The sequence below is a fragment of the Leptonotus elevatus genome, chromosome 6, assembly GCF_054856555.1.
Source record: "Leptonotus elevatus isolate MCC_2025b chromosome 6, RoL_Lele_1.0, whole genome shotgun sequence".
Classification (NCBI taxonomy): Eukaryota; Metazoa; Chordata; class Actinopteri; order Syngnathiformes; family Syngnathidae; genus Leptonotus; species Leptonotus elevatus.
In genome coordinates, this window is record NC_141244.1 from 27,647,286 (window position 1) to 27,663,188 (window position 15,903).

The 15,903-nt window shown below is 51.3% G+C and overlaps 3 protein-coding genes across 18 annotated transcripts; all 3 read left to right on the top strand.

Moving 5' to 3' along the window:
* Position 1: 1 nt before the first annotated feature.
* Positions 2–5,373, top strand: LOC147173077 (uncharacterized). 6 transcript variants are annotated; one of them, XM_086079638.1, is made up of 7 exons: positions 2–401; positions 1,163–1,414; positions 2,982–3,192; positions 3,302–3,400; positions 4,034–4,090; positions 4,165–4,338; positions 4,912–5,373. In XM_086079638.1, the coding sequence occupies exons 3-7, from the start codon at positions 2,983–2,985 to the stop codon at positions 5,062–5,064; spliced, it is 693 nt and encodes a 230-aa protein (XP_085935764.1). In that variant the 5' UTR covers positions 2–401; positions 1,163–1,414; position 2,982; the 3' UTR covers positions 5,065–5,373. The 6 variants fall into 6 exon arrangements, with proteins under 6 accessions (XP_085935764.1, XP_085935767.1, XP_085935766.1 ...); XM_086079641.1 differs by having other exon boundaries at positions 1,171–1,414; XM_086079640.1 differs by having other exon boundaries at positions 1,220–1,414.
* Positions 5,374–6,346: 973 nt separating this feature from the next.
* nudt17 (nudix (nucleoside diphosphate linked moiety X)-type motif 17) lies at positions 6,347–10,324 on the top strand. 11 transcript variants are annotated; one of them, XM_086077380.1, is made up of 9 exons: positions 6,347–6,438; positions 6,888–6,996; positions 7,079–7,183; positions 8,332–8,515; positions 8,597–8,622; positions 8,693–8,788; positions 8,874–8,972; positions 9,824–9,960; positions 10,013–10,324. In XM_086077380.1, exons 2-9 carry the CDS (start codon positions 6,922–6,924, stop codon positions 10,188–10,190), a joined length of 900 nt encoding a protein of 299 aa, XP_085933506.1. In that variant the 5' UTR covers positions 6,347–6,438; positions 6,888–6,921; the 3' UTR covers positions 10,191–10,324. The 11 variants fall into 11 exon arrangements, 9 of the variants coding, with proteins under 9 accessions (XP_085933506.1, XP_085933510.1, XP_085933508.1 ...); XM_086077384.1 differs by having other exon boundaries at positions 6,354–6,438; positions 6,836–6,996; XM_086077382.1 differs by having other exon boundaries at positions 6,354–6,438; positions 6,850–6,996.
* Positions 10,325–10,466: 142 nt separating this feature from the next.
* Positions 10,467–15,648, top strand: mtx1a (metaxin 1a). Its single transcript, XM_086079636.1, has 8 exons — positions 10,467–10,600; positions 12,605–12,674; positions 12,746–12,825; positions 14,166–14,258; positions 14,345–14,527; positions 14,841–14,917; positions 14,988–15,133; positions 15,215–15,648. The coding sequence occupies exons 1-8, from the start codon at positions 10,520–10,522 to the stop codon at positions 15,433–15,435; spliced, it is 951 nt and encodes a 316-aa protein (XP_085935762.1). The 5' UTR covers positions 10,467–10,519; the 3' UTR covers positions 15,436–15,648.
* The last annotated feature ends 255 nt before the right edge of the window (positions 15,649–15,903 follow it).

Genomic DNA, 15,903 nt, shown 5'->3' on the forward strand with positions numbered 1-15,903 from the left:
TGACGGCAATTGAACACGAGTTGGGAATTGTCTGGAATGAGTTACGGGAAAGAGAAGCGCTCACGATCGCGTCAATCGTACATTTGTGTATTTTTCACAAACATTTCTTAGCGTCGGCCCAATCTGGCGAACAAAATGACTGCGCAATATCGTCAGTACGGGAAGTCCCAGTCGTGTGTTTTCATCCAATGGGAGAAGGTGTAGGCGTCGCTCATTTTTACAACTTCAGGCCTCTTTAAACGTCACATCAACATCATCAAGTGGCTGCGGCGACGCGATCGACTTAACGAGTTGTACTAGTTGACTAACTGCGTGCCTTTGACATCCAATTCTCCAGCTTCTTTGCAATATAAGGCGGTGTGCGGTTTCAAGAGTGACTTTGAACGTCCAGCGAGCAGCGGGTGAGTTGCTTTGTCTTGTTTTTGGGGAGACGATGACGTCACGGTCTTTGACTTCCTGCTTCCCTCTCGCCAAATGTGACGCACAACCGAAGCTCCTTTCATACGTGTCCACTTTTACGCGCGTTGCCGTGTCGTGGGACAACAACAAAGGCGTCTTATGTCGCGCTAAGGCCACCGAAAGAGGGAGCCCTTGTGTCCAATTCGGCGTCTTTCACGCCATGCGTAGTCTTCGGGTTTGACCGGAACGATGTACGTCCTCCCGCCAGTGAACCCCCGTTTCTCGCGGGCATACGGTATGCACTCAATCTGCTCACACCTCCCACACGCGTTAAACGCACTCATCAAACGTATTAAAGCACTGGGCAACTTATTAAGAGCTAAATGTTAAAAGTATTCTTTAGTGCCGGTTCCCATTCTTGCTTACAAATGTCTCCAAATAAAGTCCCAAGGGACGCACTGCCGCCCCCTGGTGGCCATCCTCTGAACGTGAAGAGTTGGGAAAAACAACAACATAATGATTCCATGAAATGATGTTCTTTTTTAGTTCTATGACTGTTTTTTAAATAGATTTTTGTTTTCAATTCCCTCATTATCTTTTTTTATTTTTCTTTTTTTTTTATTTTTTTCATAAGAGCTCAGTATTGTTCATTCGGAAATGTCATCATCATTGCTCTTTTATTTTAATTTTTTTTTTTTTTTTGTGTGTGTGTGTGGCTGGGTATGTGTATGTGCGTGCGTGCGTGCGTGCGTGTATTTGTTAGCTCACCAGAAAACCTATTAGAAAAAATCTCATACCGTTCACCTAAACCGAACACCAGGAGACCCGAGGGGACCGAAGAAAACCAAGGAAGGTGAAATCCAGCACCGACCAGACACCCCCCACCAGAACTCCTCCCCAGCCCAAGAAACATCCAGACCCCAACAAATCCAAAAAACATAAAATCAGGGAGGCCTCAAGAGACCAAAGGAGATCAAGATCCCGCCAGTGAACCCCCGTTTCTCGCGGGCATACGGTATGCACTCAATCTGCTCACACCTCCCACACGCGTTAAACGCACTCATCAAACGTATTAAAGCACTGGGCAACTTATTAAGAGCTAAATGTTAAAAGTATTCTTTAGTGCCGGTTCCCATTCTTGCTTACAAATGTCTCCAAATAAAGTCCCAAGGGAGGCACTGCCGCCCCCTGGTGGCCATCCTCTGAACGTGAAGAGTTGGGAAAAACAACAACATAATGATTCCATGAAATGATGTTCTTTTTTAGTTCTATGACTGTTTTTTAAATAGATTTTTGTTTTCAATTCCCTCATTATCAATGATTTCCCCATTAAAAGAGCTGAGTGTGCACATTTGCTGTACAAATACATGATCAGAAGAGAAGTGAAACATTGCACAATTGGCCTCCAGTTAACACACACACACACGAAATGTCAGTTGGCGTTGAGCACTGCCGTAAGTAAGAGACGTTGCCATGCCGACGGCAACGCTTTGTTTGCTATATTTCACGAAGGTGTGCCGTTTATGGACAAATCATCATCATCATGATAATGTGGGCGGAGAGACGCTCGTCCAGTAACCGGGTCGGCTGTTGGATCCCCGCTTTCCCCGAGTCGTGTCTCGCAGGCGCACACCGGCAGCCGCGCTTCCTTCCGTTAGCCTGCCTCGGCGCAGTTGTGGCTACTTGAGTAGCTTCACGTCACCTCAGTGTGAAAGTGTGAGCGCACGAAAAATGCATCCGTTCCATGTCAAGCGTCTTTGAGTGTCTAGAAAAGCGCCATATAAATCCCATGCATTATTATTAATAGTATTATTATGTTAGCCCAGGGGTGGGCAAGGTGGGTCCCTTGAATATTTTTTGGAATTTTGAGGAAAGGAAAATCCCTTGAATCTTTGCAAACTCAACTTTCAATATAACTTAAAAGGACATTTGACAAATGAAATTGCGAAGAAAGTCAATAAAAAAGATGAAAAGCAAATCCTGTCAGTTTGTGCGTGTTGGACTCTTTGGGTCTGGTTCTGTGGTTTTTCTTTTTGAAGACCAGACCAGCTTGTGCTGTACCTTGTCCAAGACACGTGACCACTGTCAGTTTCTGAGGAAGGCGGCGGTCGTCGCCGAAACGAGTCAAGGTAAAGCACAAGCTTTTCTGGTCTTCAAAAAGAAAAAACACAGAACGATTTGGAGACCAGGTGAATTTTTTTTAGCCTTTCATGGTCTGCTGTGTGTGCGTGCTTTGGTCTTTGCTGCATTGTGGGGCCCAAACACGTGTGTTTATCCAGGTTTAACTACCATTGTGGGCACCGACTTGAAATTGTGGGGACATTTTGCTGGTCCCCACAAGTTCAGACCTCTTTTGAGGGTCAAGACTTGGTTTTCGAGTTTAGGTTTGAATTGGGTTATGGTTGAGGTTAGGGTGAGGAATGGGGGGAGGAAATCTTTTTGGATGGTTGGGGTTAGGGGGAGGGGCTAGGAAATGCATCATGTCCCCACCGTGATGCAAAGTGCGTGCGTGTGCGAGACGGCTCATTGGGTGGGCAAGCGGGCCGTCTTGCGACCGCTGACAAGGCGTCGTCCTCCGGCAGCATGGCAGCGTCTTCGTCGGTCGCCAACGTGGCCGGCGTGCTGATCGTCACGCAGGTCGTCCCGCAAGATGCCGACGACGCCAGCGCCCAATCGCTAAAGGCCTCTGGACTGGCTCCGCCCGCTGAGTCGCAGGCCCCGCCCCCTGCCTCTCTCGCCAAGAAGGACGCAGGGAACGCCGTCTACCGGCAGAGCGAGTTCCCGAGCCTCGGGGTGAGCGCGTGCGTCCCGCCGGCTCGTCAGGATGACAACAGCTTCATTTCATTGCGTTTGTTTGTTTGTTTGTTTGTTTGTTTGTCTGTTGGTGCGTGCGTGCGTGCAGGTTGTCCAAGTGGTCATCGGCTCACTGTGCGTCCTCTTCAGCTTCACGGCCATCTCGCGCTTCCTGATTGTGCACGTGGCCTTCTGCGGCGGCGTCTGGGTGAGTTGACGGTCCTGCCATTTGTCATGTGACGTGCAATTCTCAGAAGAACCTTTTGTTGAGTTTTTGTCTCATCGGGCCTCGTTCCGACAAAATCGCATTTTGAGTCCATCCCGATTGAAAGCGGGCGGCTCGTTTGTAGCGTGAATGGTCGCAAAGCAAAAAAAGAGGCATGAAAAGGCGGAAATCCGAAAGGCGCTTTCATATCTGAACCGCTCCAAAGGCGCCGATCGCTTTGGACTGTCTGTGAATGCGCCGCAAGAAGCGATGCGCCGCGTTTGCAATCGTGAGTAGTATTAGCATGCTAGCGATTAGCATTTGAGGTCAGCAAAGACCAAGTGGCATTCAGCTGACGCCTTTGTGTCTTTTCCAGACGACACTTCAACAATAATCCGTCGGTAAAAAGTGAAGCTGAGCTGCACGTTAGCTACGATGAGCTCAATAACTTCCTGTCCACCTTCTGAAAAAAAAGGTCAATGACGGAACTTCGAGGCCGACATTTTCAGGCCGCCGATTGATTCGATTTTTTTCCCAGCCCTTGAGTAATCGATCCAATCAATGTTGACGAAGGCTGCGACATGTCACGTGACGTGTCCTGCCAAGGGTTTGACTAGCGCCCTCTGCTGTCTCCAGTTTGTGGTGTCGGGTTGGCTGGCGATGGCGGCTCGCAAGCGGACCTCCGTCAAGCTGGTGAGTCTCCGACCCGTGGCATCCCGCCGATCCCGCCCGCCGCGATGGCTCAGTCCGTTTGTGCTGTCGTGCAGATGTGGGCGTGTCTGTGCACCAACGCCGTCAGCGTCCTGTTGAGCCTGGGGGGCGCGGCCTACCTGAGCTGGCTGCTGGCGACCCAATGGCCCGCCCAGCACGTCTGCGGCGAGCTATTGCCCGGCGAAGATCACGCGTGGACTCGCTGCCTCAACAGTCTGCACTGGTTGAACGTAAGTTTGTCTGTCCGGCGGGCCGAGCTCCAGACGGCCCACTCGCGCTTGTTTTCGCCGTCTTCGTAGCCCGTTTGATAAGCCGTCGACATCAGAGGTGGCAAATCCAGGTCCAGAAAGTCAAAACCCTGCCACAGTTTGGCTTTAATCATTGCGAGCTCGCTAGCAATTTACCTGCTAGCTCGCTAGCCACAAAAGGTGGACTTTCTGGACCTGGATTTGCCACCTCTGGTCAACTTGACATCCAAAAGTGTGACTCTACAGCACCAAAATGAGGAACACTAAAATGGCTGCCGCTGCTTTCATCAGTTTGCGGCGAGCGCTACAAAAATTGTTGGGTCGGCGCACGCGCACGTGCACGTCTCACGTGCAACCCCGGTCGGGATTCAAATTGTAATGTGGCGCAACACGGCAAACGTGTCCGACCAATCGAAATGCCGCGTTGCACCCGCATGATCGTTGACAACAAGGACGATTGCAGGTCGTGAGAAAAAACTGTCCCGTCGCTGCCAAATTGTCCGTCGTGCGTTGAAATGCGTGTGTCCGTTGTCATGGCAACGCATCTGTTTCCAGAGGCTGCTGCAAGGCCTGCGCGGCCTCTTCCTGACTCTGCTGCTCCTGCAGGCCGCCGTCTGCGTGACGCTCTGCATCTTCACCGCCAACGCCGTGAGGACGCGCTTCCGCTACGCGCCCATCTCCTTGAAGCCGGACCCGGGTTCGACCTGAGCCAAGGCGGCCGGTCGGCATGTCCCGCGTTTGACTCGCGCTGGCTGCTGTGGCGGTCACCGCCGCAACCGCCGCAACCTTGCGACAGCAGCGCAACAGCGTCATTTTCAAAGCAGAAGATTTTGCTTACAAAACTGCAGAATCGCATTTGCCTTTGAGCATAACATCGGCGTTGTCTTTTATACTGTGGCTCATTTGCGAGCTAAATTTAGAAAGTGTAATGAACTGAATGATGTCACTTAGCATTTAGCGTTAGCCGCAGCTTGCTTCAGTCGCAATCACCCGAAATCAATAAAAGCGTCAACAAATGTTGCCTGTTTGAGTCCTTTGACGCCAAGCGAAGGTCATGTGACCGACCGGCCAAGTTCAGGAAGTCACACACACAAACACGGGATACATTCATGTACAACGTTCTACGCACTAACAAAGGACACAGTTTGACTGCTGATGCGTCTAAACGACATCATGCACACGCACACGCATACGTCCGCGTAGCGTGCGTGTCATGAGTCCCACCTTCCATTTTGTGTAGCATAGCACTTGGCCTCAGTTGAGGATTTGGGGGCAGACTGAGACTTTCACAATAAAAGCTTCGTTAGACTGAAACGACGTGCTTCCGGTCCGCCCGCGGTCTCGGAGCGGCCCTCACGCTTGTGCCTCGCTTTTATTTTGAAAGTTGTGCTGCTTGTGTGCACACGGGTGGTTAACGATATGTACCATATCGAGCAAATGATTGAAACAAGACAATAATGCCTTTTGTAAATCCATTGAAAATCATATCATCAAACGTGAGGTTAGCATGCTAGCCTGGTCCTCAGCAGGCAGTTTCTCATGTGGCCCCCTTTGCAAAATGACTTGCCCGCCCCCGGTCCGCCTGCCGACTGCCGAGGCAGCTCAAATGTTGCTTTTCCGGCTGCACAAGCAACCGCGCAACTTTTTCTTTTCCCCCTCAATTTTAATTTAAACAACATTTATGAGCACTGAAAATAGCGTTAGGGGAAACACACTAGACATACATTCCAAATGAAAGTATACAAGCAGAAATAGTAAATATTGCTTATTTCATACAATGTCTAATTAGAAACGTAAAGCTTGAGTTTGCCGACGAAAGCAAAACAGGATGCCGGCTCCCATAATAACGACACTTGCAAACATATTTGCTTTTCCCCATTTTCTTCTCAGCAAAACCAGAAGTAGCATTCTTCCAAAATAACACAAAATATGAGTTGAGTTTACGTGAACCACAAGCGAGCCTGGGCGCAGTGATGACGTCACCCCCCCTGCCTCACGTGACCCTGCTTGGACCCTTTCGCTCTGAATGTGAAGCTTGACAGCGGAAGTAGAAAGATGTCAACATAAGCGGGTTCTTGTTCCGTAAGTGCGCAAACTTCCTTTTCGCGTGTTGCGGTGTCACTTGAGTTGAGGCTGAAATGAAATCTGATCTCCAGCAAGCGAAAATTCCGCCGAATGAGCGACTTAGCAACTTCGCGTTAGCATTAGCGAGCTAGCCTGTCGTTCACATTAACCGGGGGATCTCTTTGATTAAAAATTTTGGTTGCAGGGTTATTAGCAATTTTATTTAGTTGAAAAACAGTCCTGATGTTGAGCATTTTAATGTATTGGGTAATGTCATCTGAAAATAACTTGATGATACGACAATCATTTTGAAAGAAGCAAATCACATTTTCTAACGCTTTTAACCTAAATTGAAAGCAATGTGAGTTGGCGTCAATGCATGTTGCTCATTACGAGATATGAAATTGCATGAAAGATGACGATTTTAAGGAACTTAAGCTGTGATCCTTCACACGTGGACCTGGAAGAACCCCGGCGCGTATTGTTTTTCGGGGAGCGACGATGGACGGCTTGCGGAGGGTTCTGGCGTGGACGTGCGCGGACGGCTCGTTGGCGCAGAGGGTTCCTTTCCTGCAGGTCCTGCGAGGGCGACCATTCTTTTGGTTTTGGCCGCTGCGGACACCGGAACTCACCTGCAGGGTGCCGTCTGCGTCCTCAGAGCGTGACGGGTCGCTTCGGTGCCGGCGACTTGGCCAGCGTCCGCTGCCGGCTGGACCGGAACCGCCTGCTGCTCTGCCGAGACCCCGCCGGCGTCCCCCTCCAGGTAGCGAGCGTGGCCGTCGCGTCTTCCTCATGAATATGCAACAGAACCGCGTAGGACACATCGCTTTGGAAGAGAAGGACGGTTCAAGCCGGTTCAACCGACAAACACGCTTTGCAACAGCTTACGCGGTGGTCGGCGTGCGGAAAGAAAGCAGTTTTCCTAGAAAGGTCTAAGATTTATTGCATGGTCGTTGCTGCCACTCCGTGCGGTCCTGATGACCGCCAATGCGGTGCTGGTCGCTCATTTTCACGAAAAAGCAAACACGTTAAAGTCCCGATTTTCATTTGAAGATTTGAAGCTTACCTTTGGGCTGTTTCTTGTGTCTGGTTACTTTTGTGGCACAGCGACCGCTCGCATCTTGTGACACGGTTCCACGAGCATGTTGTTGTCGGCATCGGGTTCTTCTATAGCGCTGACACTTTACATTAATTTTCACATCCAAGCTTCCGAAGGCAAACTCCCGCTCTTTTCGCTGCATCTGCACCAGCGTGTATCGGAGCTAGCATGTTGTAGCAGGCAGCTCGCTAGCAAGGCTAACGCTGAGAAAGCAGACGATAAACTTACCTGCAAGCCATCTGGATTTCCAGCTGCGGGCCCGTTTGCACCCACGGAAGGTAGCGAGCACAATTCGGTGTCTTCGGTGACATTAATGGCTGCCGTTTAATTGTACATGCTTGAACCCAGCGGCCCGAGACATTCCTCTGCAAACTCCCTTCGTTCGAACCCGGTCACAATATCATTGCCAGTCACATCGCGGCAAACGCCAACGCGGCAGAGGTTCGTTGTAACCTTAATTTGTCTGTTAAGTATTTGTATTTTGTATTTTGCCTCGTACGAATACACTCCCTCAGTCTGCTGTCCGAAAATCAACCGGCCACGCCCATGCGGCGTTCTAAAAATAGTCGTTTGGGCGTAATTGTGAACTGCCGAGAGTTCATTCTCATAATTCGTGCGTGCCTTGAGATTCGAGTTGAGTTTGTTCTGTGAGCACGCTTGTAACTCAAAACACTCGGCCCCTCAAGTCACCTTTGCCCGAAGACATGAAGGAAAACGCCACTCACAAAATGCTGTCAGGTCTTGAGTCATTTGATTTCCAATTTGGGTTCGAAGCATTCCAATTTCAAAATGGATTCCATTTTCATTGTCAGAGGCCCGCCTTCTGTCCCATCAAACACCTGTCCGTCAAAGAGGCGGCCGCCATCCCATTGGACACTCAGCAGAGGGGCGTGGATGTGGGCGTGGCCATCATCCTGCAGTCGGCCAATCAGAGAGTGTTGCTGACGCGACGTGCAAAACATCTACGAATCTTTCCCAACGTTTGGGTTCCGCCGGGTCAGACGCCATCTTGTGCATGGACACGCCCCCTTTTTTCCCCAGGGGCACGCCCAATAACTCCACACTTTTCTTCTGCAGGTGGCCATCTTGAACCGGATGAGACGGTACGTTTTCACTGACGTGTTAGTGTCCCACTCGCTGCCTAGCAACATTGGAATGTGCGTGCGTGCGTAGCTCCTAGAGGCGGGTCTGCGGGAGCTGAAGGAGGAAACGGGATTGGCTGTGGAAGCGGAAGAGGTTGCGAGCGCGACGGTTCTGGGCGTGTGGGAGGTGAGTGCAAGCGCGTGCGTGCGTGCGTGCGTGTCAGTCAGATCCAACGAATCCGTCAATCTTTGGATCAACGGTGCCTTTTCAGTCGGTGTACCCGCTCATGCTGAGCAGAGGACCCCCCCAGCGGCACCACCTGGTGGTCTACGTGCTACTGCGCTCGGCCCGCACGCACTCGCATCTCCAGGTAAGCCCGACTGGAGCTGCAATTAACCCTGATTTGAAAAATGAGTTCATTCATCTGTCAATTGTTTTCGGGATGAAAAAAAAATCCCCAATTGAAAAACGCACTTTGCAACTTGAATGCCAACAACTCGACTGTTACGACTTCCTGTCTTTTTTTTACATTTGTTGTTTGGAAAATAAATGCTTCTTACGGACGATGTACAATTGGCCTGGCTTCCTTCCTTCAGTAGTTCAAATTGCCCTTTTTTTGGATCTCTTATTTTTGTTTGTAAAAGTGGAGGGAGGAGCAAAGAAGGAAATTGACGGTTGTCTTCATTTCAAATTGACAGCACACAAAGATAAATGAACGATGACTTCCAGGCTTGGCCCAGAAAATCGGTCCGAAAATCGGTCCGAACGTTGCTCATGATTAAAGGGGCTGCAACATGAGAAATCAACTTTTGGGAGCTTTTAGCGATGTTCAAATGCAAATTCCTCACCAAAAACATGACCAAAGTTGTGTTTTCCTCCATGAAATTCGAGGTTCTTCTGCTCTCCAAGCACCAGCCCCTCCCAACCTGAGAAAACCAGCCATTGGCACAGTTTGACGTTTATCAATAAACATGCTGTCCAAATGAGTTCAAAGCAATCAATTATTCTCTATACTTTAATACTTTATAAGTATTGAATGGCTTGCGTGACCAAACGCAAACGCAGAGATCGAGCAGCCCGTGAAATTGAGAGGGATTGATTATCAATTAGTACTCAATTTGTGTTAGTTGCAGCCCTGGTGCAAATCTTAGCTAGCATGCTAATATGACATCAACAGAACATTGGAGCCTAATTGAAGACGTGTGCCGATGATGTCATCAGGAGTGTCTCCGCCCCTCCCCCGCCGAGGTCAGCGCTTGTCTTTGGGCCGACGTCCGGCTGGCTGGCGCCATGGTGGCCGCCGTTGACGGACAGGATGGCGCGGCCGCCGCGACGGACGGCCTTCCCGCCTCCGTCAGGTACAGCACTTAACTAACACAGATAAGCACGCGACCCTTGACCTGCCCCCAGTGTGTCCCAGGTGTCCCCAGAGGGCGGTCTGACAGACGCAGATATCCCCGTCCATGTCCTCGTGCGCCGCGCGCCGCCCAGCGGGCCCGATGTGGAGCGAGTCAGCGCCGGGACCAAGTTTGCTCTCGACCTTTGGCTAAAGACGCTCCTCGCCAGCTCAGCGCCCTTGAAATCATGATGTCATCAAACATGTCTGACTCACAAGACGACATGACTTTGTTCTTTATTGATTTGATGAACCAGGCGGTATTGTGAGCCGTTATGGGCTTTTTGATGATCCAAGCCATTTCAAAATAAATGACAGGCCACGAGTTAAAATCTTTGTCTTCAATCATGTTTCATGTCTTGTTGCTACGCAGACACAAAGAGACGAAGAAACAATACAAAGACACGCGTGGACGGACAGGCAAGCGGCACATTCGAATTTCTTGACGCTGGCGGTGTCTGCCGCGTTTTACTTTGTCGGGCACAAACGGGAAGTTATCTTCGCTTCCGGCGTCGGGAAAGATGGCGGCGCCCGATGAGCTGTTCGTGTGGGAAGGAGATTGGGGACTGCCGTCCGTCAACAGCGACTGCTTGGTGGTTCTGGTCGGTTCCCTTTGGCTTTTTGTGTTTGACGGCAGTCAGTCAGTCGGTCGGTCAGTCGGTCTCGTTTGGCGGCGGCGATCACGATGCTAGCTTAGCATTTTAGCGACAGGATCAACTCGGCGGTGCAACCGGGAACGGCTACATTAATACTTTAATTTTTTAATTTTTTAAATTGAACTTGTATTCATCAAGGTAAGGCCATTAACAAATTGTCATCTGCAATGCCGACCAGGCTGCAGAGTAAAGCAGAAACACAGTGGAACCTCAACTTACGAACTTAATTGGTCCCGTAGGCCCGTTTCTAACTTAAAATGAAAGGGACGTCAGTCGGCGCCGAAGATGAGTGACGTCATCTCGCCTGGTCAAGCGCGTGCAAGTGTCTCGAAAAAACGTCATACCCGTCGAAGTAGCATACCTTGCACTTGTGCGCATGCGCAGTAAGAACAGGTTGCGTTTAGGGTGAGGCAACAGATGGAGGTCACGACAGGGATGTTCTGATCTGACAAAACTCCAGCCATCTTGAAAACTTCGCCCCCGCAAGCCTCAGCTGTTTTTTCTCATCGAAATTCGTTCTGCGTGGTTTACGTTTATCACCAGACATTGCCGGCAGACGCCATGTGGGATAAAACTCCAAAATCGCCTTCACTGGCTTGGAAATATGCCCTGGCAGAGGAAGTGGAAGCGGAAGCCGAAGCCGAAGCCGAAGCCGAAGCCGAAGCGGAAGCGGAAGCGGAAGCCCTGCTCGCCTTCGGTCGGCATTTAGTTAACAAAACATGTAAATACTGTTTTTCTGGTGATTCAACTGTTATTCTATATTTCGTTTTATTGAATTCAACATTCGGTGTTGTCCTCCTTTTTGTGCAATAAAATGAATGTTTCATCAATAATAAGAGGAAAGACATCGACGATGAAAGACAAATGAGAAGTACCATTTCCGCTTACAAGACTTAATTGTTGTCCGTTTAAACCGCAAGCGAACACGGCAACAATAAAACGATTCCAAATGAAACCGGAGGAAGATTCAGCTTCCTGTTTGTGGTCTCGATGGGTTTGGCCACGTGACTCCAAACGGCGCGCGCACGATGGCGTGCAAATTGGAGCGAGTACAATCCGGCGCTCCAACTTTCAGACTCTGCACACATTTGGAGACGACGAGGAAAGACGCGGATGTGCAACAACTTCCACTTCAGTTGCACATCGCAAGTCTTCAGCCAATGAAGGCGCCGCAGCGTGAGAAGAAAGACATGCAAGCAGGGCGGGGCAACGTGTGGCAGAAAGCCACACGTTGGCACATGCAATTTGCATATCGCAAAGACGCGATAAGTTTCGTATGGAATTGTTTGCTTGTGTCTGAATTTGACGCAAACTGAAATGTGCATCGCCGTCCAATAGTTGAACATCGTTTCGGGTCATCACAATTCATGAAATAAGAAAACATTGAGCTCGCTTATTTTGCCACATGAAAAAAAAAACCATTCTTTCATTGGATAATAAAAATGTCATTTCTTTCGGTACACGTTAAATATCGCAATAATATCGATATCGCAAGATTCAACAACGATGTTCCAATATTGGGCAGCCGCAATAGCAAGCAGGTTCAAATATCCAAAATGGGATGCGAATGTGGAAGAAGTCGCTTTTTGTTTGTCGTGTGAAAAAACGTGAAATCAAAACACGACCTCACTAGCGAGCTTTTGTCTCCGTTTGCGTGCGCGCGCCTTCCTTCTCTCTTGCACAAAAGGGAGGAGCTTTCCTTTCCATTCGGAACCCGAGTCCATTTGTTGGACACGTGACATTTCAAATGGAATGGGATCGTGTTATAGAGAGGGAAAGGAAAGGCGTGCGCACGTGCACTGATTTGAACCCGAGCTCATAAAAGAGCGCCTGCAGAATTGGACAAGAAAAGGAAAACGCTGACGTGACGCTTGCAAACGTTTGAAAAGCGCGTTGTGGTCTTTTGCAAGATTGCGTGTTTGTAAGTGTTGTGCCGTGTGTTGCCGGCAGGCGTACGCTCAGTTTTCCGGCGCTCCTCTCAAAGTGCACAAGGTGTGCAACCCGTGGCGATGTCCCGGAGGTGAGAGAGACTCCTCGCGACGCCGACGCCCGCCCGCAGGGGGCGCCACCTCACCTCTCCTTTGTCTTCAGGTGCCGTTCCGGCGCTGAGGACCGCCCACAAGGAGGCGCTGTGGCGACCCTCTGACATCATCATCCACCTCCGAAAACAGGCGAGCAACCAAATAAATATTGTCTGGGGTTCCGGACAGCTAGCTTAGCTAACCGCAGCTGCTTCTCCACAACACACGCACACGCACACAAATGTTGGCACCTCTGAGTTCCTGTTCCGAAAAAACACCTGAAGGTTCCAAAAGTAACAAAAAGAAAGTGAAGGAGAGCAAGAAAGAGGACGAAGCGATAGACGAGGATGTTGAAGGTGGAAGCAGATCATCGCCAAGCAACTTTTGTTTCCGATGGACGCCGATGAAGACGACGACCAAATTGAAGACGGATCGTACGAAAGACGTGAAAGGTGAACCCTGAGCACACGTCGTGCCAGGCGGCGCCGTCGCTCGCCCGCCGTTGGAGTCCAAGTGGACGGCGCTGTTGAAAGCAAATCCTCAACATGCAATTTGGCAAGCCAGAAGATCCTTTGGACACACCAGACCAAAATGGAGTTTTCTGGTCCTTGACGCCAACGTGAAACCCAGCAAGAAAAGAAGACGCTTCCTTCTGTGAAACGCCCACGAGGTTCGAGTCCCTTCTGCATCTTGAACGTGTGCGAGGGAAAGCTCGGTCCTGACCTCCATCTTGATCAGGCGCGTGACCAATGTCCAGAGGTGGCGAGTCCAGGTCCAGGAAGTCAAAGCCTGCCACACTTTGGATTTAGCCCCGGGTGCGAGCGAGCGAGCTCCCCCGCAGGTAAACAAGCACCCGGGGAGCGAGCTAGCTAACATCTTCTTTCCGCACCTGGATTTGCCGCGGATGTCCTGCGACTGGCGCGGGGCTGATCCCGTTCAAGAAGGGAAGCATTTCAACGCGGATCACGTCGCATGGAAGCAGGTGAGAGGCGACAGGTGACAGGTGAGATCTTCATTCGGGACGTCTCCATGGAAACCCGGCCATTCTGTTGAACGACTTTGATTTCTTTTCATCGCCATTGACCATTTTTTCTTCATCAACACGAGTGTCAGCTTTTCTTTCAAAAAGGAGCAAAAGCCCCCCCCCCCCCCCCCCCCCAAGAATGCCAAACGTGGAGATTTTCCTGCCGTGTTTCCTTCCAACTTGTCGGTGGTTTTTTTCTGACCCCCATTTTCCCCATCAGAACCCCCCTGGCCCCGCCCCCTCCCGTCTCCCAGCAGCTGGGAGACATTAGCCGACATGCTGCGGCTCCTAATGCACCATGACACACACACACACACACACACACACACACACACACACACGTATACGGTGAATCCATCCCATAATAAGAGCAGGCTGGTGGTGAGGTGACTCAAAGTGGTGTTGGTTGTCTGTTGATGCTGTTGTCATGACAACCAGCTTTCCATTTGTGTGTGTTTTTTTCCAGAAGTACAACGCCGACTTTGACCTGTCGGCCAAAGAGGCCGCCGACGGCCTCGCCTTTGTTGCGCTCGTCCAACAGAAACTGCTGCCAGCCGTGGTGCGTGTGCGTGTGTGCGTGCGCGCGTGCGTGTCTTGATGCATGCTTGCGTGTGCGCACGCTGAGCGACTTGTGCATGTTTGTAGCTGTACGCGCTGTGGGTGGAGCCCAAGAACTTTGCGGAGGTGACGCGGCGCTGGTACGCCGAGCACATGAGCTTCCCGCTGGGTCTTTTCCTGCCGGGCCGCATGCAGCGCCACCAGCTGGACAAACTGCGCCTGCTGCGAGGAGACGCCAGCCTGGAGGCCGGCGACGAGCTGGAGAAGGAGGTGAGCCAGCAAGCGTTCAGGAAACCATCCATCCATCTTCCAAAGCGCTTCTTCCTCACAAGGGGAGCGGGGATGCTGGAGCCCATCCCAGCTGCCTTTGAGCTGTCGGCGGGCGGCGTTACACCCTCAACTGCTTGACAGACAATTGCAGGCTTTGGCAGCGAGACGCCAACAAAATAATCGATTGTGGGGAACAAACACGTGGACGGGGCCTAGACGAGGCCCGGTGGTGATGATGAAGAAGATGTTGATGAGGATGGTGATGAGGATGAAGATGATGATGATGGCGGCGCCGGCCATGTTTGTGTTTCAGTTGTATCGCGACGCCACCGACTGCATGGACCTGCTGGCGCAACGGCTGGGAACACAAAAGTTCTTCTTCGGAGACTCGTGAGTGTTCCGATATTTGCACGATGATGAAAAACGATGGCCGCCGATGTCACGCGTGCTCCCACGCCAGGCCTTCGTCGCTGGACGCCTTTGTTTTCGGCTGGCTGGCTCCAATCCTCAAGTGCGAGCTTCCCAGCGGGAAACTGCAGCAGCACCTCAAGACGTTGGACAACCTGCACGCCTTCTGCGCCAACATCCTGCTCATCTACTTCCCCCGTCAGGACACGCCCACCTCCGTCGCACCCGCTTTGGCGACGCCGCTGACTGCCGCGCGTTTTCCTTTGTGTCCGCCCGCAGATAACAACGCCCCGCGATCCGCTCGTCCGGCCGAGAGCCGGGACGCCGAGCACGTCCCCAACCGGCGCGCCAAGCAGTTCCTGTCGGCGCTGGCGGCGCTGGGCGCCATGTTGTCCTACGCCGTGCTCACCGGCATGGTGTCGGTCCAGCACGGCCACAAGAGGGCGCTGGAGCACCGCCGACATTTGCACCACGACGAGGACGAGGACGAGGACGACTGAAGTCGTCGGCGGCGAACGTTTCCTTCTCAGGCGTCATCACTTCTTGTTGGTTCCGCTGTCACGTGATGTCAGTGACGTCACGTGATGTCACGTGACACCTTTCTTGTCTTCCCGCCATGTGTCATGCGTGCTTTTGTTTGCGCTTTCCTTTCTGCCTCATCCATGTTGACGTGTGAACGTCACAAATTAAAAAATAAAATCAAGCTGATTGGTGCCCCGCCCCTCAGTCTGGACTCCAGCTGCACGCATGACGCCAAAGCTCAGGAATGCGCGTGCGTGCGCGCGTGTGTTAACGAGCCGACTTGCTGTTGCGCTTCAACGGCCCCGCCCTCTGTAACCATGGCAACGGTTTCCGACTGTCCAAATTCACAAGGCCGAATTTGTCGGTTGCATGACGACGTAACGTGCGTGCTGTCGAGTCGCGCAGGGAGTGACGTCATGCAGCCGACAATTCGGCCAGGTTTTTGT

Excerpts from the sequence above, each read along its gene's own strand:
- nudt17 (XM_086077375.1), top strand. The coding sequence starts at position 6,836 with ATGACGATTTTAAGGAACTTAAGCTGTGATCCTTCACACGTGGACCTG. Across the intron at positions 8,789-8,873 it reads CGGTTCTGGGCGTGTGGGAG|TCGGTGTACCCGCTCATGCT; the intron begins GTGAGTGCAAGC and ends GTGCCTTTTCAG. Across the intron at positions 9,961-10,012 it reads GGCCTTCCCGCCTCCGTCAG|TGTGTCCCAGGTGTCCCCAG; the intron begins GTACAGCACTTA and ends ACCTGCCCCCAG.
- mtx1a (XM_086079636.1), top strand. The coding sequence starts at position 10,520 with ATGGCGGCGCCCGATGAGCTGTTCGTGTGGGAAGGAGATTGGGGACTG. Across the intron at positions 12,826-14,165 it reads TCATCCACCTCCGAAAACAG|AAGTACAACGCCGACTTTGA; the intron begins GCGAGCAACCAA and ends GTTTTTTTCCAG. Across the intron at positions 14,918-14,987 it reads AAGTTCTTCTTCGGAGACTC|GCCTTCGTCGCTGGACGCCT; the intron begins GTGAGTGTTCCG and ends CTCCCACGCCAG.
- LOC147173077 (XM_086079638.1), top strand. The coding sequence starts at position 2,983 with ATGGCAGCGTCTTCGTCGGTCGCCAACGTGGCCGGCGTGCTGATCGTC. Across the intron at positions 3,401-4,033 it reads CCTTCTGCGGCGGCGTCTGG|TTTGTGGTGTCGGGTTGGCT; the intron begins GTGAGTTGACGG and ends TGCTGTCTCCAG. Across the intron at positions 4,339-4,911 it reads ACAGTCTGCACTGGTTGAAC|AGGCTGCTGCAAGGCCTGCG; the intron begins GTAAGTTTGTCT and ends ATCTGTTTCCAG.